We start from the raw sequence: 24,785 nt of genomic DNA, 5'->3' as shown, positions 1-24,785 counted from the left end.
AGCCGGAACGAGAAGGACCGCCGCCTGGTACGCACTCCGCCCCCCGCCCCCAGGTGGCGCTGCAGACACACCCCGGGGCCCCGCCCCCGCCCCCCCCCCATCCGGCGCCCTACTCCAACATCTTTTCCTTTCCTCAAAGTCCCACCCCACTCCCCACGAAACCGGAGTGAATGCTTCCAGGATTTTCCAACCCAGAGTCCAACTCCTCTAAAGTGCTCAATGAAGAAACAAGAGTCAGGAGATGCTGTGGGAAGTCTGGCTTTATGATCCGGAGAGGCTGAGGACAAGTGGCAAGGGTAGGACAGAGGCCACCAGGAGGGCGTGAAGGGAGGATCTCCGTGCCTCTGGCTTGGCTTAGAAGGCGCAGACGAAGGGCAGACGTGTTTTGCATCGAGCTCGTCGCCAGCGACCCCCTAGCGGTAGAGAGCACAGTGATGTCAGCTGCCCACCTGCGTGTGTGGCCTGTGCTCCCTCCTCCCCTCCTCAGGCACCTCATGTGTCATCTTTGCCTGCCGTAGTCATGATCCGATGGCCACGGGTTTCCCACACATCCGGACTAGCCATTGATCTCTTCCCTTGCAGAGGCAATGTGCTAAGTGCTTTATATGGACCATCGTTTAACCCTCACAATGACTCTCCAAGAGGTCAGTGCTGTCATCACTCCCGTTTCACAGATGAGGAAACTGAGGCTTCGTGGGAGTGAAAACTTGCCTGTGTCTCAGCTGGCCAGTGACACAGCGGGGATGTGAATCTCGGCCATCTTACTCCAACCCATATGGTCCAGCCATTGTAATAAGTTCCCTCACATCTGGCAGCCATGCTGTTCAAAGCTGGCAAATTATGTCAGTCATCCTTAATGCCCGCATCTTCACCTCATGCCTCATCCACACCTTACATTCACATCTGTTCCTCCCATCTGTCCCATATTCACTCCTTGTCGCCATCATATCAGAGGAAGGAAAGGAGCCCCCAGGCCCCGAGCCCAGCTTTGCCTGGGAGGATGGAGAGTCCCCATCTAGCCCCTGTACTGGGAGCCTCATCACCTGGTTTTGCTCTAAGGAATCCCTACATCTCAGCCCTCCTCACAGACAGGGACATTGGTTCTCCAGTTGGAGGGAGGGTGTGGGTTTGGGGAGGTGTGTTCAGGCAGCTCAAAGGGACATGTGTGGGAGTCCACCTTGCCACCCCTTCCCCTTGTCCTGGTGCCCGGCCCCCCTCACCTCTGGTGTTCAGGGCCACACAGTGGCCGCACCCATTCCTAGGTTGTCCTGAGGCCCAGTATACAAAATTCCAGGCACTGCCATCAGTCCAGTGAAATTTCTTCCAACAGAACTAGAGAAGAGAGAGGCTGGGTCAGAGGGCAGAGGTCCAGAGAGACAGACAGATTCTGGGTCTCCAGAAAGCCCACTGGGTATCCCTTCCTGAACACTGTATATATAATCTCCTCTCACTGACTACCTGCCTAGGATACCGTTGAGACCCATCCCTGAGCGTTCGCAGGCAATGACAATGGAAGAGCAAACATCACTTCCGGCTATCACACAGAGTAGGCTTCTCCAACTTCACTGTGCACACAGATCTCCTAGGGATCTAGTGAACAATGCGGATTCTGATTCAGGAGGTCTGGGGCGGGGCCCAAGATCGTGCATGTCTAATGAGCTACCCGGTGATGTTGATACTGCTGGTCCGTGAACCACACTTGAGTAGCAAATATAATGGCACTTATTTGTCCACAAGCCCAAGGCCACTCTGAGAGAAGGACCCTACTTTAGAGATGAGGAAACTGAAATTTGGAGGCAGTCATTCAGCTAGTAAGGGACCAAACTAGATATAGAATCTATCTCCTGGTGCCGGGAGTGTGCTGGTAAACGTGTAACAACCAGCTTTGGGGGAAGGTGAGAGGCTAGAGGGAAGAAAGAAACCTGATTTGTAATAATTGTCAATTTCCTTGGTGTAAATACATCCACCATGGCAGATTTCAAGCTACAAGCATGAAGCCACTGAACATGGAGTTAGGAAGAGAAGCACTCAATCATCAGTTCTCCTAAGCCGGTATGAGCCAGCTTCAGCTGCTGGGATGAGGCTTTATGCCAGCAGGTGGTCCCTTGAGGCAATCAGAAAGACCTTCGTGTACCTGGGAGTTGGCCCCTCGCTTACCCGGCCCTTGAGGAAGCCTCCGATCCAGACCTGTGCTTTGTTGATCCTACTGACCGAGACCTGGATGCGATAGTTGGAACAGGAGTTGTGGATGGAGACGAGGTTGCCTCGGTAGCACTTCCTGCATACACTCTGCAGAGAGAAGAGGTGGGGTAGAAAATTCACTGTTTTCTCTCAAGTCCCTGAGTCTCCAGGAGAGACCCCCTCATCCCTTTCCAAGTCAGAAATCAGGGATCTATCGCCCCCCTGAATCCCGTCTCTTGTTCCTTTATTTGGTGTCAGGAACTTCTTGCAGAAAAGAATAATAATATTCAGAATAACTACAGCCACCATTTACTGAGAGTTTACAATGACCCAGGGACTATTCTAAATACTTTCCATGTATTATTTAAATCCTCTCCACAACTCCAACAGGTGGTACGGTACACCTCCATTTTACAAATTGAAGATACAGGAGCCCTGAAAGGTGAATTGACTTGCCCAAATAAAATGGCTGGTGACAAGCAAAGCCAGGATTTAGCACAGGCATATCTTATACCAAAGCTTTTTATCTAAGCCAGTGGTTCTCAAAGTGCGGTCTCCTGACCAAAAATATCACCACCTGTGAATTTGTTATAAATGCAAACTCTTAAGCCCCAGACTTGCTAAATCAGAAATTGAGGAGATGGGACCCAGAAATCTGTGTTTTAATGAGATTTCTAGGAGACTCTGATGCATACTCGGCTTGGAGAACCATTGGTCCAAATGACAGGGGACAGAAGTTTGCCTCCACTCTTGTCTCCTCCACCTGGTCCCCCATAGTAACCTCCCTGCCATTTACCTGAGCTTCCCAAAACGTCGTCGGGGTCTGCACCAACAGGAGGCGGCAGGTCTTGCACCCAGGACCGCCTGGAAGCTGAATTGTGTCCTCTTCCTTAGGGCACTGCAAATCCTTGTCTAGGGCTGCTGGGTCTGACTCCATGGCCCCCTCATCCTCAAACGCATCTTGATAGCTGGAAGCCACAGCGTCCTCTTCCTCCGACTCAAGCACTCCATAATTCAGGGCCAGCTCTCCCTCCTGTTCCCCCGAACCTTCCAGATCCTGGCTCAGGTCAGCCTGTGTCTCTCTGCTGCCCAGATGGGAGGCATCATTCTCTGGAAAGAAGAGAAGAGGTAACCTGCCCTCAGGCCGGGCTCTCTGTTCTTCCAGGACCACGGACAGCTCTGATGGCCCCACTCAGCCTTCCAGGGGACGCCATCTGGAACCAAGACTGGAAGGATCCCTTGGGGGTTGGGCAAGCCAGAATTCTTGCATCACACACCCAAAGGCATGAGAACCTGGCTGACACCACAGGTGGGGTATTTTGGGAGCGGGAGGCAGCACCTATGAGAAGCCCTCATCTTCACAGGTGGGTGTTTTTCCTTGCAAAAGAGCCCTGACGGAAAGTTCAGGTCACAGTTCTGAGTCCAGGAGAAATCTAACTAGAGGTGGGCTGGGTCAACTGAAGAGGGGAGGCTGTGGCCCTGGCTCACAAGAGCAAAAACAGATGCAGGAAAGAGGAGAAAAGAGAAAAATGGATGAGGGCGGAAGGGGAGGACTTACCCAGATACAGAGCAGAAACTGTCCCCAGCAGGACAAGCGGCAGAAGCAGGAGGCATTTCATATCCCCTCAGTCTTGTGACAGGGACACAGCTTCACCTTTCCTCCTTGGGGACTTCTCACGTGTCTGCACGGCCCCTGGCACACAGTGGAGATGCAGTGTTTGCTTCACTGGTGGATTAAAGGGCAAACTAGAGAGCTTCCTTCTCCCCCCGTGAACAGACCCTGAGCTGGAGAGTCAAGAAAAGCACAGGGGGTTGTCAGCTCAAGTACAAAAGACCCTTTTTCCTGAGAGCTCCATCACTGCTCCCTGGGGCAGCACTTAGCTCAGATGCTAGCCGCCATGGGAACAGGTCTGCTCACATTGAGGGCCAATTTCACTCACACTGGGGGTGAAAGGGGAAGGATAGTGGCCATAATGGTCCTAAGGACAGGCCTCCAGGGTGTTTGCCATATAGGGTCCTGCTTCCCCCAGCCCTGGCCCTCTCCTTCCCGGGCAGCCGAGGGAGCACTTACGTCCTCAGAGTCCGGAGCCTCCACTCTCAGTGCCTCTGGCTCCTGGGTGCCAGAGGCAACCCTTATACTGGGCTTTCGGGGAAGTGGGAAGAAGCCAGGACGATTGCCCCAGGCTTGGGCTGGTGGGGGCGGGGGGGGGGACAGTGGAGCTGATAAGAGGTTTGCTCTGTCCTCCCACCCTTGGGCCCTGCTCTCTGCTGGGACATCAGGGACCTGCCTCCTGCCATATGCAGGTGCCCAAACATCCTTGTATGCTCGAGAAAGCCCCAGATGACTACTGTCCAGGCATGATTATCAGCACCCCTAAAGGGTCCCAGTCTGAACAATACTCTTTAGCCCCAGGAGCAGTCTTCCTCTGGTCAATATTCCAGCAAATGAAGTGGAGAATCCCAGGGAGAGGGAGACCACAGGAGAGGAGGTGGGAGATGAAGGGGAGACTCAGCCCTTCTGAGCTCTTATCTAGACCAAGTACGTTATGTGCATTGCATCCTTGAAAGCTCACCTTCCTAACCTCAGTCCCATGAAAATGTATGATTAGCCCTACTGCACAGATGTGAAAAATGAGATTCAGAGAGGGAAAGTGACTTGCCAAGGTTATGCAGGAAGTGGGGGAACTGGGATTTCTAAGTCTTTGGGGCTCCCAACATTCTCTACCCACCCCATCTCTCTCTCTCTCTCTCTCTCTCTCTCTCTCTCTCTCTCTCTCTCTCTCTCTCTCCCACCCTCCCTCCTTCACTCTCTTCCTCTCTCTCTCCTTCTCCCTCTCCCACCCTCCCTCCTTCACTCTCTTCCTCTCTCTCTCCTTCTCCCTCTCCATCTCTTTCTTATCTTTAATATGTGAAAAACTTATGCTCCTTCCTTTATGCTGTGGCTCTAGATCAAGTTTCTCAACCCTTGCACTATTACTATTTGGAGTCAAATCATTCTTTGTTGAAGGTTGGGGGAGGGGCTGTCCTGTGTCTTGTAGAAAGTTTAGCAGCATCTCTGGGTCTCTACCCACTAGATGTCAACCGTGCCTCCCCAGATCATGTCACTCAGAAATGTCTCCACACAGTTTCAAATGTCCTCTGGAAAGAAGAAGTACCCCTGTTGAGAATCACTGATCTAGAACATGCTATTTGGTCCAACCTTGAGGCATATCTTTGTGGTGCGGAGGCAGCAGCTGGAATGGCAACCTTCCTGCAGAGTCATTCAGACGCTCTGTGGGCCAGCCTCCCCACACCACCCCGACTCCCCATCTCCCACCAGCCCTCTTTCATGACCAAGGTCAAGACTAAGGGGAAGGCACTTGCCTCAGGTGCAAAATTTAAGGGGACACTAAAGAACTCAGTAGTCAAGATAAATAAATATTTAATGCCATCTTTCTTAAAAATCAGAATCGATGTAAAGCTACCATGATGAACAAAACGTCAAAATATTAATCAACCAAGTTCCAGCCACATTCACTGCAATCCAAGGAGAGGCCAGCAAGTGCTGAGCCTTGATTTTGCCAGACATCACTGCCAAGAGCTTGTGGCCCTGTCAGGGTGGGTGACTCCACTCTGTGATATCCTAGCTGGGCAGTGCATATTTGTTCCTTGGATTCCAGCCCAGCCCTCCAGCGCTCAGGGCATCAGGGACAGGTCACCCAGAGGGTGAAAAGGCCTGGATTCCTTCCACTCCTCTGCCCTCTCAGGGGACCTACAAATGGGGAAGTATCTGAGTGGTCACTTCTGGGCCTGAATTCAGAGTAACGGTCTCGGCTGTTATCTCCCTGGCCCAACGGACGCAACCCTCAGCTTATCTACCTGACTTGGCGGTTGATTGTCTAATTCCAGGGCCCAAAAGCCTGGTCTCCAGAGTTCAAGCAGGAGACTTCCTTAGCTGGGGAGGGGTGGAAAACTAGCCCCCCTCCCCATTATTCTCCCCAATCCTGGGGCCCAGGCCAGGGGCCTCATTTCACTCAGTGGTTGGGATGAGCAATAAGGTTGGCTACTCCCGTTAGCCAGCACCACGATAAGCTTTACAAGCGTTGTGTCATTTAAACGTCCCTGTATTACACATTAGGAAACGACATCTCAGAGAACTTAAATAAGTTACCCAAGATTACACAGCAGGTCAGAGACGGCCTAAACCAAGACCTTTCGGCTCCCTAGTCACCCCCACGCCTGCCTTCCCTCTACTTCCTCTCTCTGGCCTGCCTCTCCCCGGGGTTGACCTTGGGCAAAGACATCCCAGGGACTTCAGGGCCCTGCTCAGTCACCACGGTGATGTCTGATGTAAAACTGGAAATAACTCTTTTTTTTTTTTTTTTTTTTTTTTTTTTGGCCACGCCGTGCAGCATGTAGGATTTTAGTTCCCTGATCAGGGATTGAACCCACGCCCCTCGCAGTGGAAGCGCGGAGTCTTAACCACTGGGCCGCCAGGGAAGTCCGGAAATGACATTTTTGAAGGTCTACCACATGCCAAACACTATGCTTCATTAAGGCTTTCCCATCCATTATCCTACTTACTTAATCTTTACAATCATCCTGCCAATTAGACACTGCCATCCCAGCGCGCAGACCTACCACACAAGCTCAGAGAGGTGAAATAACTTGCCCAAGCTCACACAACTAGTTAGAAGTGGCATGTCTGACCCTAGTCTGTTTGACTCCTACATCCGTGCTTTCTTTGATTCACCCAAATGTGTTACTCCCAGACTAGCCAATGGTGCCCACCTTTTCAGCATCCATGAAACGCCAACTCTCTGGCTTACTGTTTGCATCTATCTTCACAGGGGTTTCAAACTCTGTCTCTCGTCTCAAATGTCCATCCAGCCCCACGTTATGCAGAGGGCAGCATAGTGTGACGTCTTGATAGAATGGAATCACCATTCCAGGGTCAGCCCCTCTGGGTCTCAGTTTTCCCATCCATAAATTGAGGCTAAGGACAGGACCTACCTCAAATGAGATCAGCTCCAGTAAAGCCCTCAGAACAGCACCTGGCATGTGGAGCTGGGGGTAGCCCTTGTCAGGAAACTGAGACCGAACTGTGACCCTCATCAGCAAGTAAGCGCTGAGAGCTGCTTGAGCTCCCGCTCTGTGTCCGGCATGACGATGCAAGGAACCCTAGGGTTACCATTGTAAAGACACAAGCTGAGCTTCCCAGAGCTTCGTTAGCGTCATTTTGGACAGGAAAAATACCACACAAGCCCTTATTTGGGGACATAAGGCCAGTCCTCTTATTTCATTGAAAGCTTTTTTTTTTGCGGTACACGGGCCTCTCACTGTTGTGGCCTCTCCCATTGCGGAGCACAGGCTCCGGACGCGCAGGCTCAGCGGCCATGGCTCACGGGCCCAGTCGCTCCACGGCATCTAGGGATCTTCCCGGACCGGGGCACGAACCCATGTCCCCTGCATCGGCAGGCGGACTCTCAACCACTGCGCTACCAGGGAAGCCCTAAAGCTTTTCTTGAGGATGCATCTTTAACATGCATCCTGTAATGTGCACTGTAGCGTGCACTGCTTGAGGCGTTGTCACGGAGGGGATGCACCCACGTAACCCAGGCCAGGTCAAGATACAGGATGTTACCAGGAGCCCAAATGCTCCTTCATGCCCCCTTCTTGACATTAATCCCCCAAAGGAGACCTTTGTGGACTGGAAGTCACGCTTCTGTCACAAACCACTGCCAACAAGAGAGATTTGTGAGGAATAAAACAAGGTCTCACCTGAGCACAAAGTCTCCTGATACAGACACTGGCACCTATTTAGTGCTTAATACATGAGGGGTTTTAAAAAAGAGGGGATGTGTGTATACGTATGGCTGATTCACTTCACTGTACAGCAGAAACTCACACACCGTTGTAAAGCAGCTATACTCCAATAAAGATCAATAAACAATTAAATGAGAGATTTTGTTACTCTTTATTAGTAGTACTGGAATAAAGAGAAGCAATGCCTCCCCACACCAGAATACAAAGTCCATGAGGGCAAGGAGGGAACGTTCTCGCAGTGCATCCTCCACGGCACACAGCACAGGGCTGAACTCGTAAGAGTGTGTCAGAATTCCACCGTCACTGAAACCAAGAGAACAGCAGTTACAAAGGACCTCAGTGTGATTTCTATCTTTTTCAACTTCCTGTGCAACCTTGAGTAAGTAGCCTCTTCTATCTGGGCCACCAGATAGAACGGAATCCCTGGGGCCATCTGTACTTCTAAGAATTTGAGGAGCCCTGGAGGAAATGGGCTTCGGAGCATTGATGCCTTACTTTCTGCTCACCTCCCCATTAGAGGGAGGGTTCAGAATGCCTTCCTTCCTCACCTCTGATTGGGACTCCCTCATCTCCAGCTGGGTTGGAGTCCGATGCCCCAAGATGAACCCAAGGGTAGATGAGTCTCTCGTGCCTCCCCTCTGTGCTCTGTCCCCATATGATCATGTCCTGGAAGCAGCCGACACTTCCAGACATGAAATCCTAATGGTTGAAAGAACACGCTCTGGAGATACTTGAATCACAGCACGGGTCACATTTAGATGTTCAGCCTTGGGTAAAAAAGCAGGTCATAACTCCTCTGAGCCTGGTTCTGTACAATGGGATAATAATTACTGATCAAACAAGGTCATCGGGCTTCCCTGGTGGCACAGTGGTTGAGAGTCCGCCTGCCGATGCAGGGGACACGGGTTCCTGCCCTGGTCTGGGAAGATCCCACATGCCGTGGAGCGGCTGGGCCCGTGAGCCATGGCCGCTGAGCCTGCGCGTCCGGAGCCTGTGCTCTGCAACGGGAGAGGCCACAACAGTGAGAGGCCCAAGTACCGGAAAAAAAAACAAAAAAAAACAAAAAAAAAAACAAGGTCATCTTTGTAAGATGCCTGCCACAGCAGGGAGTACTTTGTGGGTGCACAATAAGAGGTAACAATTAGTAGATGCTGTTGTGCTTGTATTACAAACATCTGTATGTTCCCGAATGGCAGGGAGCTGTGTCTTGTCATATTCCCAAACCTTACACAGAGTTGGACCTATAGCAGTTTGTCTTATGTTGAGATTCCCCGGAAACAGACCCTGAGGCAAGGATTTGAGTGCAAGTAGTTTATATGGGAGGTGCTGGGACAGTCGTAGGGAAGAGGAGAGTTCATGTGGGGAAGAGAAGACAGCCAATAAAATGTGTGTTATAAAGCCAGCTACCTCAGTGGATAACTGGAAGTTAATCCCACTGGGAAACGCTGGGAAGCAGTGCCCGATCCTTGCCCCAGAATTATTCCACTTGAGGGGGCAAAGGACTGGGGTACTCATACACCCACTCCTGAGAGTTGTGGGCTGTTCCCAGGGACATGTTAATATCCTGGCACATTAAGGCGATCACAGGTTGTGGGAGAGGAAGAAAAGGCCCTCCGACGTGGAGATGCAAATACAGTACATTGAGAATTCACCTTGAAAGTCTGGAGAGAGATGCGTGATAACTTCTGTTCCTTTTCATGAAAGACAGTAGGCTGGGGAGGTGGGGTCCTTGTATGGCAGAAAGCTCGTGGGTGGGGCTAAGCAGGGTAGATCAATGATTGGAAGAAACAGAAATCAGTTTCAGGAAAACAATTTTATTGCTGGGGGCTGGAGGGGAGGGGATGGGAGGAGGCCGCCCACAAAGCTCCAGCTCAGTAGCAACAGATGATCGGGAGAGCCACGCCACAGGGAGCTCGACGCCAGTGGCCTCCTGTGAAGACGCAACAGGAAGGAGTCTCAGCCTCATGTTCTCCCTGACGCAGCCCCAGTAGGGCCTTCCCCTCTCCCTACCCCACACCTCAGTGGAGGTGAGTCTAAAGAGCCAGGAGGCCTCTCCTGTGCAGGGTCTGGCTCTTCCTGGAGCCTCCTCCCTCCCAGGCCTTGCCATTATTCATCCCCACTCCCGCCACCTCACTTCCGGTGCACAGGATCACACATCTACCAGCACTGCCCCAGAGCTGGCCAGCAGCCCCGTATGCAAAATTCCAGAGAGTGCCATCAAGCCAGCAAAAGCGTGTGCAGCGACCCTAGGGGAGGCAAGAGGGAAAGAGGTGGGCTGGGACACGGGCAAAGGGAAAGCAGGTAGGCAGAGCTGGGACTATCCCTGCCTGACCCTCCCGCTGCCTGCCTCGCATTGGCCCTTAAAGGACCGCTGGACCACAATGGACACAGTCCTGGTCAACTGAAATGTAGATCCACAATGCTTGTCACCATCACATTCTATGCATCCCAGTGACACCCCCATCCTTTTGGCTCTAACAAGAGGTAGGGCAGGAGTTCCAACCCCACCCTACAGACGAGGAACAAGGCTCACGGTCTTGCCCAGGTCCTATAGACAGTCAGAGACTGAGCAGAACTCGCACCTAAACATCCTGATTCTAAATGCTTGGCTGTTCCCGATGCCTAGGCAGCCCCCTTGTTGTCTCACCCAGGTGTCCATCTATCCCCAGTTCTTCAGGGGATTGTAGAGGAGAAGCACAGACAAATCTGCAGCAGGTTGAACATGGGCTGGGGTCAGGGGGTGCCCCCCACTGAGACCTGGGACCCCTCTTACCCAGCCGGTGACCTGGCCTCTGATCCAGACTTGGCCCTGGTTGATCTGTCTGACTAAGCACTGGATCTGGTAATTAAGGCTGAAGTTGTGGATGCAGATGAGTCTGCCCCGGTAGCACCCCTGGCACGTCAACTGCGGGGCAGAATGAAAGAGGAAGAATGGAGTGCCTGTCCCACAGGAATTCACGTCACCTTAGTCCTGGGTGTCTAAGTCTCCAAAACTCACCCGCCACCCCACCAGCCCCACAGACATTTGAAGGCTGGAGATTAAGATGAAACTTCTGTTTCCGCATGACCCTCACCTCTTACCCCCAACACCTCTGCGGGTCTCAGCCTCTGCTAACACCCCCAGGGTCCTCAGTGCGGAAAATGACCAGCGACACAGAGGCTGGAGCCACCAGCTCCCCATCGCCACCCTGGGCCTCAGCCTCTCAGCCACTGGCCACTCACCTGAGCATGAATAAAATTCAGGGCCTCCCCACCAGGAGGAAGCGGCAGGTCTTGCATCCAGGGATGCCCTCCAGTTTTACTGTGTCCTCATCCTTAGGACACTGAAGGTCCCTGTCTACCTCATCCAAGGCTGCAATGGACTCAACAGCCCCCTCTTCCCTGGGGGCATCTTCACTTCCAGAGCCCCTGTCTTCCTCTTCCTCTAGCAGCATCGGCTCCTCCACAGGGACCCCCTTTGCCTCACTTTCTGGCACCTCCCCAACCTGAGGCAGGGTGTCATCTCCCAAGGGGCTCTCAATGTTGGACATTTCAGTTCCTGGCAAGAAGAAAGGCCAAGTGCCCCTCCTTCACATCTTCCCCTCTTCCTCCCCAGAACCACGGACAGCTCCCTCCTGGCCCCAGGCATTTGCAAGCTGAGCCCTGGAAGAAGAAGAACCCAGAACAGAGCCCACCCCACCCCAGGAGAAGCCAACCTCCCACATGAGGTCCTGGTGGTGACGGGCATGAACTTAGAGTCAGGCAGTTGTGGGTTTTGTTCTGGTTCCATCCTCTACTAGCTTTAGTTCTTCATTTGTGACATGGGTATAGCACACCACATACCTCATGGGGATGCTATGAGGATTAAAGGAGATAAGGCATAGAAAACGCTTAGCACAGCACACTCGGTGAGCTCAAAGTAAAAGAAGTGATCATTTGATCATCGTTTGCATCTTGCAGAAAGGACAACATTGAGAACGTCACAGTAGAACCAAGACTGCAGACATGCAGATGCCCTGAGGAATCCCTTCAACTCCAGCTCTAGAGTCCCCGCTCCTTTCTGTGCAGAGATCCTGAAATAGGGGATGGCCAGAGAGGAAGGTGGCTATGTGACTCTGACCGTATAAACTATAGAAAGGAGTCAAGTAGAGAAAGAAAGGCTGAAGGCCAAGGAGACTTTCTCAGATGAAGAGCTGAAACTTTCCCAAGTAGAAGAGCCAGAAGTAGGTGGAGTTCCATTTTGGCTTTATCCTGCAATGGAGAACAGAGTTGGACACACACACACACATACACAAGAGCCACACCATTAGGGGACCTTGAGAGGGAGGTGGAGAAAGAGAAAGCATGAATAGAAGTCAAGATGGGATGGAAAAGCTACTGCTGTGCCCACGCCCTGATGCTCTAGGGCACTGAGACCTCTTTCTGAATAGAGTGAAGCAGACCATGAGGGGCAGCCAAGGCTGACTTTCCTGTGGGCTTGGATGGGAAGAAGGGAGTATTACCTTTCTTTGTTTGTACTTAATGGTCTCCGCAGAGTCTACGAAAAAAGAGAGGATCAAGACAACATGATTGTTGGCCTTCGTAGGAACTCGCAGCCCTTGGAAAGCATGTCTCCTCTTCAAAGCTCAGAAAGCCACACACACCCTCGCATCCTCCATGCTCTGCCTTCCCCAGCCAAGGAGAGCTTTCACAGAGCTCAAAAGAAATGTGATAGGCTGAGGCTGAGAAGTCCTGACCCTGCTGACATCTGAGAGCCACACACAGTCCCAGCCAGCCCTCTAGAACCTCTCAGCCTGAGTCAGGCACCTCCCAGGAGATTGAACATTTACTTAGGACCAGCTCCACTGCAACAGGGAAGGCACGCACTAGCCCAGAGCTCCTCCTGGGTCCCGAGGCGCACCCCAAACTCCGTCCTCCTTCACTCCATCCCACAATGATGCTTTATATAGGAGCTTTTTAGGAAGTTCTCCAGAGGCAGGAGGGTTTGCCTCACAGCCTGAGGGAGATGGGAGGGCTGAAAAGAACCATTTCTTCACATCTCTGGGGAGCCCATTCATTCTCTCCTGACACCCCTTTCAGGAACCTGGGGGCCATTCTGGGCTTGCTCTGGGCCAGTGGTTCTTATCCTGGGCTGCACTTCAGAATCTCCTAGGGAGTTTTCCAAAATACACAGCTCTCCCGCTTTACTGATGGGGATGTGACTGCCACAGATATTTTGGAAACACATCTTGTCAATATCTATTAAAATTAAAAGTGTACAGATCAGGACTTCCCTGGCGGTCCAGTAGTTAATACTCCATGCTTCCACTGCAGGGGTTGGGTGTTCGATCCCTGGTCGGGGAACTAAGAGCCCACATGCCGCAAGGGGCAGCCAAAACAAAAAAACGTGCATAGATCATTTGATCCATTTGAGTTTTTGGACATTATCCTTTGGAAATAAAAGTACCTATAAATAAAAACACTTTTACAAAGTTGGGTATTGCTTTACCATTTACAGACATCAAAACAACCCATATCCATCAGTGGAGCATTGAGTAAAATGTGGCTCATCTATTCTACAGAATATAATGTGACTCTTGTTTGTTTGGTTGGTTGGTTGGTTGGTTTTTGGCCGTGCTGCGCAGCTTGCGGGATCTTAGTTCCCCGACCAGGGATCGAACCCAGGCCTCAGCAGTGGAAGTGCAGAGTCCTAACCACTGGACCTCCAGGGAATTCCCCAGAATATAATGTGACTCTTTAAAGAAGATACGGACCTATATCTGTAAACCTGAAGAGATGTGTATGCTGTACTGTGAAGTGAAAAAAGAAAAGCAAAATACAGAGAAATACTTACAAAAGTATGAGAATACTTTTGTAAAGAAAAAAAACACATGTGAGTATCTATCTGTGAGTTTCCTTTACATAACCACAGACTGTAGAGCTGGTGTACTAAACGGGATTCACACCAGCCTGCTTACTTTGGTGGCCTCCAAGAGTAGATGGAGCAGAGGGAAGAAAGGGGAGGGAGATTGTTGTTTTCCTTCTTTTTATAGCTCTGCATGTTTCAATGGTTACAGTGTGTGTACTCACTCTGAAATTTTGCAAGAGACCTTATTAAAGAGTTTAAAAATACACAAACCCCTAGGGACTTTCCTGGTGGCACAGTGGTTAAGATTCCGAGCTCCCAATGCAGGGGGCCCAGGTTCGATCCCTGGTCAGGGAACTAGATCTAACATGCATGCTGCAACTCAGAGTTCACATGCCACAACTAAGGAGCCCACATGCCACAACTAAGGAGCCCACCTGCTGCAACTAAATAAATAAATAAATAATTTAAAAATACACAAACCCCACCTTGGGAAATTTTGATTGGCTAGTAGATCTAGAGTGGAGGGCAGACGTATGCCTTTTTAAAAAGCTTCCCAGCTGATTCTGATGGAAAATGTATCTGAGAATCACTGTCCTGGGGATGTCTGAGCGCAGGATATGCTCACATCTGCCTAACCCCGCTTTCCTTCAAAACTTAGCCACTCAGTTGGCCAGTGTACCAGCCTTGATTATGGTAATATTTACTGCACATTTTAAACCTCTGTGCACTGCATCTATTACCTCACTTACAACAGCCTAGTGTGCTAGGTAGGTGATATCTCCGTGGTTCAGGTGAGAAATCCAAGGCTCCATGCGGCTCCTAACCCACTCCCCACACCCCCTCCCCATATTGGATCAAACTCCATGTGTTTGTCCTTCAGAGTGCTTTCTGGAGTTAGTCATTCTCTCTTTATTGTGAAATTATCTGGTCAATGGGTCAACATCTATCTCCCTCCCTAGACTACAAGTTCCTGGATAGCAGAGACCATGTCCGTTTACTCACCTTTGTAGCCTTGGTGCCTACACATAGTAGTGCCTGCACATAGTAGGTCAATACTCAATAAACATTGTTGAATGAATAAACGAATGAATAGTTAAGCAAATTGCTCAGGTAAATAAGTTGGGATTCAAATCCAGTTCTCTCTGGCACCAAATTTCTCTTCCCTTCCATGTGCCTGTTGTATGTCAAAAACTAGGCTGTCTAGGTGGAGACAAAACACAGTAAATTATAATCCTTGCCCTCAATTTGCTTGCAATCTAACTGGTAAGAGGAGACACATCCCGAAAAAACAAGAGAAGATGGGTTAAGACCCAAGCTAAGAGGCACTCTCTGCTGATTCAGAAGAAATTCCAGAGTGGAAGAGTGTAGGTAAGGCTCTAGGAAAACAAGGAGCTGAGTCTCATCTGGATGGATTTGTGGTGAATAGAAGGGAAGGAAACAGGTGGTCCGGGTAGAAAGAAGGGCATGAGCAAGGTGTGCAAGTGGTGTGACATTGGCATGTGCACAGGACAGGGTCCTTTCATAACTAAAGTCAAGAATAGTATGCACCTTGGAAGAGGGTGGGAAAAACAGGGAACCAGTACATCCCATCTTGAGCCAAGGATGGAGATATCCTTCTCCTGTATCCACTGACTTAATGAGACAGACACAGTAATAAGGGGATGACTCAACGAGAGCCAAGACAGGAGCTCCGAGCTGTGTTCTGCTCACTCCCATCCCGGGCCGCCCCGGCAGGGCCACTTTACATGTGTGTGGAGAGAGCTATTACAGTCAGACAAGGACAGGATGGAGCCGACTCTTAGAGCCCAGTTGGTGGCTTGGCACTGGCTTGTTTCTGGTCACACCATGCGGCTTGCAGGATCTTAGTTCCCCCGACCAGGGGTCGAACCAGTGCCCCCCGCAGTGGAAGCGCGGATTCTTAACCACTGCACCGCCGGGGAAGTCCTGGGAAGTTCTCCTTTAGGTCACACAATCCACAGGCTGAAATCCACAGCTAAGTGAACACAGAAATTCCATTTCCTTGACATCCAGTGGAGGTATAGAGCAGTGGCTGAGAGTGTCGGTTCTGGAATCAGACAGTCCCAGTTTGAATTGAGACTCTACCACTTAGTAGCTGTGTGACACTGGACAAGCTTCTTAACCTCTCTGTACCTCATTGTCATTGTTCATAAAGTGGGGATAACAACATCTGCCTCGCTGGGAACGAATGAGATAGCACATTTGCAGCAGACACGCCGTGAGCTGCACAGCCTCCTCCTTGCCTTCTGGCTTCTGGGATTCCATTTCCTATGGATCTTGGTGGGGGCCAGGCCTCTTATTATTGAAGACAAATGTGACAGATAGATTCCCAGCTTCCTTCATAGCTAAGGCATACGACTAGGCTCCATCAAATAGAAGCATCTATTCAAGACTTCGAATAGAGCTAGGGACCAAAAAGTGGGGGCCATGAAGACCTCTCTCTGGTGGTAGTAATGATGAGATTGAGTTCCTGGGGACCTCCCTGGTGGCCCGGTGGTTAAGAATCCACCTTCCAATGTAGGGGACGTGGGTTAAATCCCTGGTCGAGAAACTAAGATCCTACATGCCACAGGGCAACTAAGCCCACGCGCTGCAACTACTGAGCCCGCACGCCAAAACTAGAGAGCCTAAGTGCTGCAACTAAGACCCAATGCTGCCAAAAATAAATAAATAAAATATTTTTTAAAAAAGAGAGATTGAGCTCCTGGGGCTGCAGTGGTCATGGGGCTAGAGGATAGACCCAAGGTCCAAGCCTTACAGCACCCTGGGTGCCAGCCACAAGGTCTGAATCTCAGCAGCAGCAGTGGGATCTTCCCCAGACCTGATCTGTGGCCTGGTTTTGGCCTCACACCTGGTCCTCTAAGCCCTTCCTGCAAACTTATGATCTACCCACTTTCCTTTTTTTTTTTTAATAATATTTATTTATTTATTTTGCTGCATCAGGTCTTAGTTGCAGCACACAGGATCTTCGTTGAGGCATGCGGGATCTTTCATTGCAGTGCATGGGCACTTCGTTGTGGCACATGGGCTTCTCTCTACTTGTGGCATGCGGGCTCTAGAGCACGCAGGCTTAGTTGCCCTGGGGCATGTGGAACCTTAGTATCAAACCCACATCCCCTGCATTAGAAAGCAGATTCTTAACCACTGGACCACCAGGGAAGTCTCAACCCCATTTCCTTATTTTTATGTTTATTATTTGGCTGCGTTGGGTCTTCGTTGCTCCCTGCAGGCTTTCTCTAGTTGCAGCGAGCAGGGGCTACTCTTCGTTGTGGTGCGCGGGCTTCTCATTGCGGTGGCTTCTCTTGCTGCGGAGCACGGGCTCTAGAGCGCAGGCTCAGTAGTTGTGGTGCTTGGGCTTAATTGCTCCACGGCATGTGGGATTTTCCCAGACCAGGGCTCGAACCCGTGTCCCCTGCATTGACAGGTAGATTCTTAACCACTGTACCACCAGGGAAGCCCCCCATTTCCTTTTGATAAATTCGTTTTTCTCTCAGATCAGCCAGGGAGAGTTTCTTTTGCCTGCCACTGAAAGCCCTAACAGATACAGCATTTAGCACAGAAACTGGCATTCAGTTATTGCTCAACAAATGACAGCTACTTGTGTAAGTGACTGAGGTCTTTGGGCTGACCCACATTAATCAAGTTCTCAAGAGACCAATGTCTACATCCGGTACCAATGATATAATTTAGGTTGACCTATATCCGCAAAGGACCCACTTAGGGCCCTCTGATCAGCATGTTCTCTCCCTGCATCCCAAGCTACAGTGTGCTCAGTTTACCTGGATTTTGAATGGAAGCAGAGAGCTGGAGGTCTCGGGGCCCAGTGCCTTTCAGCCTCAGGCCTGCCTTCTTCCCCCAAGAAGTGTTGGACAAACATTGCAAGATCCTGAGTCTTAGGAATCCCCCTTTCTACCTCCCAAAGTTACTCCAGAGCTTGGATGACCCTAAACAGACTCAGTCATCCATTTCCATATCAGCACTCCCATGGGGGATCCCAGCAGACAACCCCTGTATTTCATCTTTCCTGATCTCATTCTCAGGGACTCATCCCAACTTCAGGCTCATGGGAGAGCTTGCTGTAGCCCCGGTACAGCCTGTCCAGGGGCAGACCAGGCACTGAGGCATCTGCCCTGTCACAAATGTGCACACGTGTCTACAGGGCGCTGAGCAGAGGTCACCTTGGCGAAGGTGGCCAATACCAAGGAAGTCTGGTTTATGTCCCTCCCATGACCAACACAGAGCAGCTTGAAGGTAGAAAGCACTGCAGCTCCAAATACCCAACTCACACTACTCAGCCCTCATCTCCACTTGCACCCTCCCCACACCCTGCCCCAGGGTTTATCAACCTAGAAACGATGAATGCATTCAAGGGGCCATGAACTCTGCAAACATAGACAACATATGGTGTGATGTTTCTAGGGTGAGTGTTCAAACCATCCATACGATGGCTCTATGGCCTCCCAAAAGGCAAAGGAACTTCTCACTTTACTGGATGATCTGTTCTCAAATTGCCAGGAATGACCTCCATCCTTCTCCACCAAAAACGTCCTCCTTGGCTCTCGTAATCAGCGGAATTCTAAGACGTCCCTGAAGATCCTTCTCCCACTCCCGTGCACATATGGTGCATAATCCCTGGGACTGCACATAGGGACAGAGGATGGATTTTACTCCTATGGTTGTGTTATATTATATGGCACAGTTGACCTTATGAAAGGGAGAATATCCCGGATGAGTCTGATCTAATCAGGCAAGCCCTTTAAAGTGACTGGGCTCTTTCTGAAGTCGGAGATTACAAACATGAGCAGGATTCAACCCAAGGGAGGCTCTCCATTGCTGGCTTTGAGGACGGAGGGCAAGGAATGTGGAGCAGCCCCCATGTGACAGCCAGCCAGGAACAGCAGAAGGAACAGAATTTTACCACAACCATGTGAGCTTGGAAGAGGACCCTGAACTCTAGATGAGAACACAGCTCAGCCAACACCTTGATTTTAGCCTTGAGAGATGCTGAAAAGAAAATCCAGCCTTGCCATGCCCACACTTCTGACCTACAGAACTATGAGCTAATAAATGTGTGCTGTTTGAAGTCACTAAATCTGTGCCAATTTGTTATGTGGCGTAGAAGACACATACAACCCTCGAGGCCCATTTCCTTCCCCGGATGAAACTTACAGTTAGTGCAATTGATGGTGGGGGATTGATTGGCACAGGGGAGTGTCCCAAAGGAATGGACTGGAGGACCTTCTAAAGAACCCAGGGAAAGAAGGTCAGGAAATATGGACAGGGAGAAAGGGAGGTTGGATTCCAGCCAGAGGTCCCACCACCCTTCCCCTCAGACCATAAGAGGCTGGTTAGCCTCTTCTAGCTCCAAGTTCTGCCCTCAGAGAAGCAATGAGCTGCAGGAGCCAGAACTTCAGAGCTGATCAACTGCCTGCTGCCTGGGCTTAGCCAACATCTCCCTGGGGGCAGATAAGAGGTGGTGAAAGGACTAACATCACCCCAGGGTAAGCAGCCCAGGAGACAGAGACCTGGGCCTTTGCTCTGTGAAATCAACCTTGATTTACAGCTCCTGTGACACTTCCCCCTTTAGATGCCCCAACAATTGACATAGACCAAGGCCTGGGCTGCTAGGGCTGGAAGGGCCTTTAGAGTTGACCCAGTCCAGTCTCCATGCCTAAGATATGGAGGACTCAGATGTCCTGATTCCCAGTTCAGTGCTTTTCCTTCGCCCTTGGTGAGAGAACCCCCCTTGGCCTCCAGGCATCTCCTCTCCCAGGGACTGTGTACACACAGCAAGGTTAGAAGGAATTCGTCTTTGCAGTCAGTGCCCATCCCCCACCCCACCTTCCACCTTCAATACTTCCCCAGACCATCTAATTCTCTCCATCTCTGCTGCCACCTCCTTAGCCCAAGCTGCCAACCTTTGATAACGTACATCCGAGCCCATCATCCCCATGCTTGCTATTCAGTGTCTTCCTTCTGCGCTAGCAGTTCATCCAAACTCATTACCATTGCCTTCAAGGGCCTCCATGGTCTGGCTCTTGTCTACTTGTCCAACCTCACTGGTGTGTGTGACCCTGGTCATACTGGTTTCTGCTCCACTGGCCAAGTTAAAGTTTGGTACTGGCTCCTTCTCATCTAGCGGGTCTCGGCTCCAAGGTCGCCTCCTCAGAGAAGTCTTCTCTGATGACTCTTTCTAAAGAAGCCCACTCTGGGGACTTCCCTGGGGGCTCAGTGGTTAAGAATTCACCTGCCTATGAAGGGGATACGGGTTCGCGCCCTGGTCAGGGAAGAGCCTACGTGCCGCAGAGCAACTAAGCCCCTGTGCTGCAACTACGGAGCCTGCGCTCTAGAGCCCACAAGCCACAACTACTGAAGCCCGTGCGCCTAGAGCCCGTGCTCCACAACTAGAGAAGCCACCACGATGAGAAGCCCGTGCACCTCAACGAAGAGTAGCCCCTGCTTGCTGCAACTCGAGAAAGCCCGCGCGCAGCAATGAAGACCCAACGCAGCCAAAAGTAAAATTAAGTAATAAATTAATTAATTAAATTTTTTTAAAAAGCCCACCCAACCCATTCGCATATCTCGTTACACTGGTGCACATCATTCACTTCCATCAGAATATTTGCCAAAGTGATACAATCTTGCTCTTTCACTGGTTTCTTGTTTACTGTCTGTCTTTCCCAGTAGGAAGTAAGTTCTAAGAAAACAGGGACCTCATCTTTCTTGCTCACTGTCTAGAACTCTACCCAGATCATAGAAGGAGTTTTTCAATTAGTTGATTAATCAACTTGAAATTTACTTCCTGGAGAAAGTCCAGCTGAGTTAAAGTCAAAGTCCATTCATTTCAATTCTACAGGTGTCTTTCTGAGCCCCACCTGCCATGGACACAATCGTGGGCCAGGCTCTGTGCACTGGGTCATACATTCATTCATTCAGTAAATACTCAGAGGTGGTCTCTAATCTCAGGGAGGCTTCATGTAGCTGATAAAGCAAGACAAACAAAATGAACCTCTTAGTAAAACAAGGCACTGTATTGAGTGGACACTTAGAAGGATAAAACTTTCACTTGCTAGAAGATACCAATTTTCCATGCTACCAGAGTCACATTAAGGGCAAGGGCAGGCAGAGAGGGCTTCCTTGTAAAGGTGTTCCTTGGCCTGGGCTCTGAAGGATTGACAGACAGGAGAGGAGAGGCAGAAGAGAAGTAGGAGGCATTCTAGGAGCCAAACCATGGCCCTGAACTGATGGAATTTGAGCCAGGATATGGAGGATTGGTGTTTCCTGGAGGCTGTCAAAGAACGAGGTGGGTTCGTTTCTCGGCACCAAAGCCAAGCTCCTCCAATGAGCAGTGTAGACTTGCTGGCCAGTTCGTCAACCCCCTCGACTCCTTACACCATAGTAATCTGGTTTCTGCCCACCCCACATTGCTCCACGGAAACTACTCTTGCCAAGGTCCCCACTGACCACCTAATTGCCAAACCCAACAGACATTCTTCAGTTCTTGTCTTCTTTGACCTCTGCAGTGCCTGATACCTCTTTACTTCCTCCTTCTTAAAAACAGCCTCTTTTCTTAACAACTTCTCTAGCCATGCCTTCCCAATTTCTGCTGGTGGGCTCCTCTTCCTCTTCTGGAATTTTAAATGTTGGCCATCACCTGGTTTCTTTTTTTTTTTTTTGCGCTACGCAGGCCTCTCGCTGTTGTGACCTCTCCCATTGTGGAGCACAGGCTCCGGATGCGCAGGCCCAGCGGCCATGGCTCACGGGCCTAGCCGCCCCGCAGCATGTGGGATCTTCCCGAACCGGGGCACGAACCCGTGTCCCCTACATCGGCAGGCGGACTCTCAACCACTGCGCCACCAGGGAAGCCCCATCACCTGGTTTCTTGGTACCCTTTTTTCTAACTCTACACATGCTCCATGGGTTATCTCATCCACCCCACGTCTCAAGCTATGAAATATATACAGATCACTCCCAATCCTTCATCTCCAGCTCCAGACCTGCTCCTCACCAGGTTTGGTCCACAACTGAAGACTCACATATACAGCCACCAAATAAGCCTCCCAACTTGGATGTCCCATGCGCATTATGAATTCAACATGTCAGACCGACTCGTCACATACACACGTGCACACACACACACACACCCCTACACAAAACTGCTCCTCTTCTTGTGGTCCCTTTCTCAGGAGGAATCATCACCTTGCACCCAAACCCCCAAGCCGGGACTCTGGGGCCACCTTCCACAATCTTCTCATCACCACACATTCACGGTCATAGTGGTCCTCCTTCTGCATCTCGTCTACCCACCCAACCCCACTTCCCCTGCTGCTCTCCTAACCAACTGCTGACTGTCTTTCACCTGGATCACTTCAGTGGCTCTCAAATCACTTTCCCTTCCTCCTCTTACCATAACCTCCCCCATCTCTTTTTTTTTAATTTATCTATTTATTTATTTGTTTTTTTAATTTTTGGCTGCATTGGGTCTTCGTTGCTGTGCGCGGGCTTTCTCTAGTTGCAGCGAGCGGTGGGGCTACTCTTCACTGTAGTGCTCTCATTGCAGTGGCTTCTCTTGTTGCAGAGCATGGGCTGTAGGCACGCAGGCTTCAGTACTTGTGGCACATGGGCTCTAGAGCACAGCCTCCGTAGTTGTGGCGCACGGGGCTTAGTTGCTCCGCGGCATGAGGGATCTTCCCGGACCAGGGCTCGAACCCATGTCCCCCGCATTGGCAGGCAGGTTCTTAACCACTGCACCACCAGGGAAGTCCACCCCTCACCCCCACGTCTCTGATACATTGTCTGTCTGCTGCCAAAATGAGCTCCTAAAACGCGGAGCTCATCACACAGACACTTTTCAATTACTTCTTCTTGCTCTTGGGCAAATACTTTCTTCCTGATCTGGCCCCTCCTTACCTCAACTTCAGCACTACTGACATTTGGAACTGGATACGTCTTTGTTGCAGGGGGATGTCCTGTGCAGTGTTGGGTGTTTAGCACAATGTCCTCACCCGCTAGATGCCAGTAGTACCTTCCCCCCAAGTTGTGACGATCAAAAATATCTCCAGATGTTGCCACATGTCCCCTTGGGGGCAGACTTGCCCCCTAGTTGAGAGCCACTGGTCTACAACCTCAACTCTCCAAACACACACACACACACACACACACACACACCACTCTGCTCCAATCATACTGAACGCCCTGCTATTTCCCTAATATTCTGTGAGCTCTCAGATACCATTTCATCTGCCCAGAATGCCCTTTCCTCTCTAACCACTGTGCAAACCCTCCTCTTCTACTAAGTCTCAGCCAAAGATCAACCCTTCCAGGAAGCCTGCCCTGATTCTCCCGGAGAGAAGTAGAAAGGAACCTCATGGGGTTTAAGTCTAGCCCCGCCCCTATCCCATCTCATGGCAACTGTCTTCTTGCTGTCTCCCCAGAAGACTGGCAGCGTTGCCTTTCTCACCTGTGTATCTCTGGTACCTGCAGTGTCCTGGAAACATACCAAAGGCTCAATTCATGTTTGCTGAATAAGCGAATGAATGATGAAAAGAAAGTTTTGTTTAAGATGAGTTGAGCAAATGCTCCCTGAAATGAGATCTTAAGCAGGAATTTTAAGAACAATAACAGCAGCAGCATTTAACATTTAAGAAACACTTTCTTTCTTTTCTTTTTTAAATATTTTTGGCCACACTGCGTGGCATATGGGATCTTAGTTCCCTGACAAGGGATGGAAACTGCCCCCCCTGCAGTGGAAGCACAGTCTTAACCACTGGACCGCCAGGGAAGTCCCAGGAAGCACTTTCTATGTGTTAAGTGTTTTGAGTGGTCCATATCATTTAATCTTCTAAACAACTGTATCAGACAAGTACCACTGTCATCTGTAAATTATAGACAAAAAGACTGAGGCTCAGGATGGTGAAGTTGCCTACCAGGTAAGCATCAAAGCCAGGATTTGAACGGAGAGCCTGAGCTCTTATCCTCCACACCTCACTTCCCCGTAGTGGTGACTAATTAGCTCAAAGCAACGTGAGTGGCACTCAAGCCACCCTGTAAGTTAGTGCGGCAGGTGATAATATAGGAAATATGAAGAATGTGCTCCTTGGGATTCAAAGGATCCTGGGGCCATTCCTGGCTCTGTCACTCGTGAGCTGGCCCACCACGTGAGCTTGGTAGGTGCCTCATCTCCCGTTCTCTGTCTGCCCATCTGCAAGTTAAGGATGAGAACCTCACAGGGTTTGGGGAGGACTCACTGAGTAGGTGGTTGTACAAGAATCTAATCTGACACATGGTAGGTCCTGAACAAACAATCCTAAATACTCTCCCCATTTTCGAAATAGAGAAAGCAAGGCTCAGAAAGGTTAAGTGATGGTCCAAATTTCATGTACTGGCAAACGACGGAACTTGAAAAAAAGAATTCTAGGGGCTTCCCTGTTGGCGCAGTGGTTGAGAATCTGCCTGCCAATGCAGGGGACACGGGTTCAATCCCTGGTCTGGGAAGTTCCCACATGCCGTGGAGCAACTGGGCCCGTGAGCCACAACTACTGAGCCTGCGCGTCTGGTGCCTGTGCTCCGCAATGAGAGGCCACGACAGTGAGAGGCCCGCTCACCGTGATGAAGAGTGGCCCCCGCTCGCCGCAACTAGAGAAAGCCCTCGCACAGAAACGAAGACCCAACACAGCCAAAAATTAATTAATTAATTAATTAATTTTTTAAAAAAAGAATTCTAATGAGCAGATATTTTCTGAGCATCTTCGACGTACTCAACACTGCATGGGACCAGTCACAGACACCACCAAGAGGAGCCAGGTCCTGAGCACCTGGGGATATAGCTCTGCTCTCCCAGCTGGAAGCTCAGAGCCATGATGGAGGTTCAGTTGGTGGGAAGAGCCCTGAACTGGCGTCTCACAGAAACAGCAGGGGAGCTAGTGCCTGTGCAGTGAGGGCCTATGGATACAAG

At 50.5% G+C, this 24,785-nt stretch overlaps 2 protein-coding genes across 2 annotated transcripts; both read right to left on the bottom strand.

Moving 5' to 3' along the window:
- Positions 1-354: 354 nt before the first annotated feature.
- Positions 355-3,800, bottom strand: LOC132493851 (proteoglycan 3-like). The gene is made up of 5 exons (XM_060104749.1): positions 3,740-3,800; positions 2,978-3,291; positions 2,158-2,289; positions 1,221-1,332; positions 355-413 (listed from the first exon to the last, which is right to left on the bottom strand). Exons 1-5 carry the CDS (start codon positions 3,798-3,800, stop codon positions 355-357), a joined length of 678 nt encoding a protein of 225 aa, XP_059960732.1.
- A 6,057-nt stretch (positions 3,801-9,857) lies between these two features.
- On the bottom strand, positions 9,858-12,204 carry LOC132494119 (bone marrow proteoglycan-like). The gene is made up of 5 exons (XM_060105155.1): positions 12,147-12,204; positions 11,241-11,524; positions 10,760-10,891; positions 10,121-10,232; positions 9,858-9,916 (listed from the first exon to the last, which is right to left on the bottom strand). The coding sequence occupies exons 1-5, from the start codon at positions 12,202-12,204 to the stop codon at positions 9,858-9,860; spliced, it is 645 nt and encodes a 214-aa protein (XP_059961138.1).
- Positions 12,205-24,785: the final 12,581 nt, after the last annotated feature.

Source organism: Mesoplodon densirostris, chromosome 7, assembly GCF_025265405.1.
Source record: "Mesoplodon densirostris isolate mMesDen1 chromosome 7, mMesDen1 primary haplotype, whole genome shotgun sequence".
Lineage (NCBI taxonomy): Eukaryota > Metazoa > Chordata > Mammalia > Artiodactyla > Ziphiidae > Mesoplodon > Mesoplodon densirostris.
This window is presented reverse-complemented; position numbering and strand designations above follow the sequence as displayed.

Coding starts and splice junctions, on each gene's coding strand:
- LOC132493851 (XM_060104749.1), bottom strand. CDS start 3,800: ATGAAATGCCTCCTGCTTCTGCCGCTTGTCCTGCTGGGGACAGTTTCT. Junction 1,333..2,157: donor GAGGCTTCCTCAAGGGCCGG/GTAAGCGAGGGG, acceptor TCTCTTCTCTAG/TTCTGTTGGAAGAAATTTCA. Junction 414..1,220: donor TGTGGCCCTGAACACCAGAG/GTGAGGGGGGCC, acceptor CTCTACCGCTAG/GGGGTCGCTGGCGACGAGCT.
- LOC132494119 (XM_060105155.1), bottom strand. CDS start 12,204: ATGGAACTCCACCTACTTCTGGCTCTTCTACTTGGGAAAGTTTCAGCT. Junction 11,525..12,146: donor AGTTTCAGCTCTTCATCTGA/GAAAGTCTCCTT, acceptor TCTTCTTGCCAG/GAACTGAAATGTCCAACATT. Junction 10,892..11,240: donor AGACCTGCCGCTTCCTCCTG/GTGGGGAGGCCC, acceptor TCTGCCCCGCAG/TTGACGTGCCAGGGGTGCTA.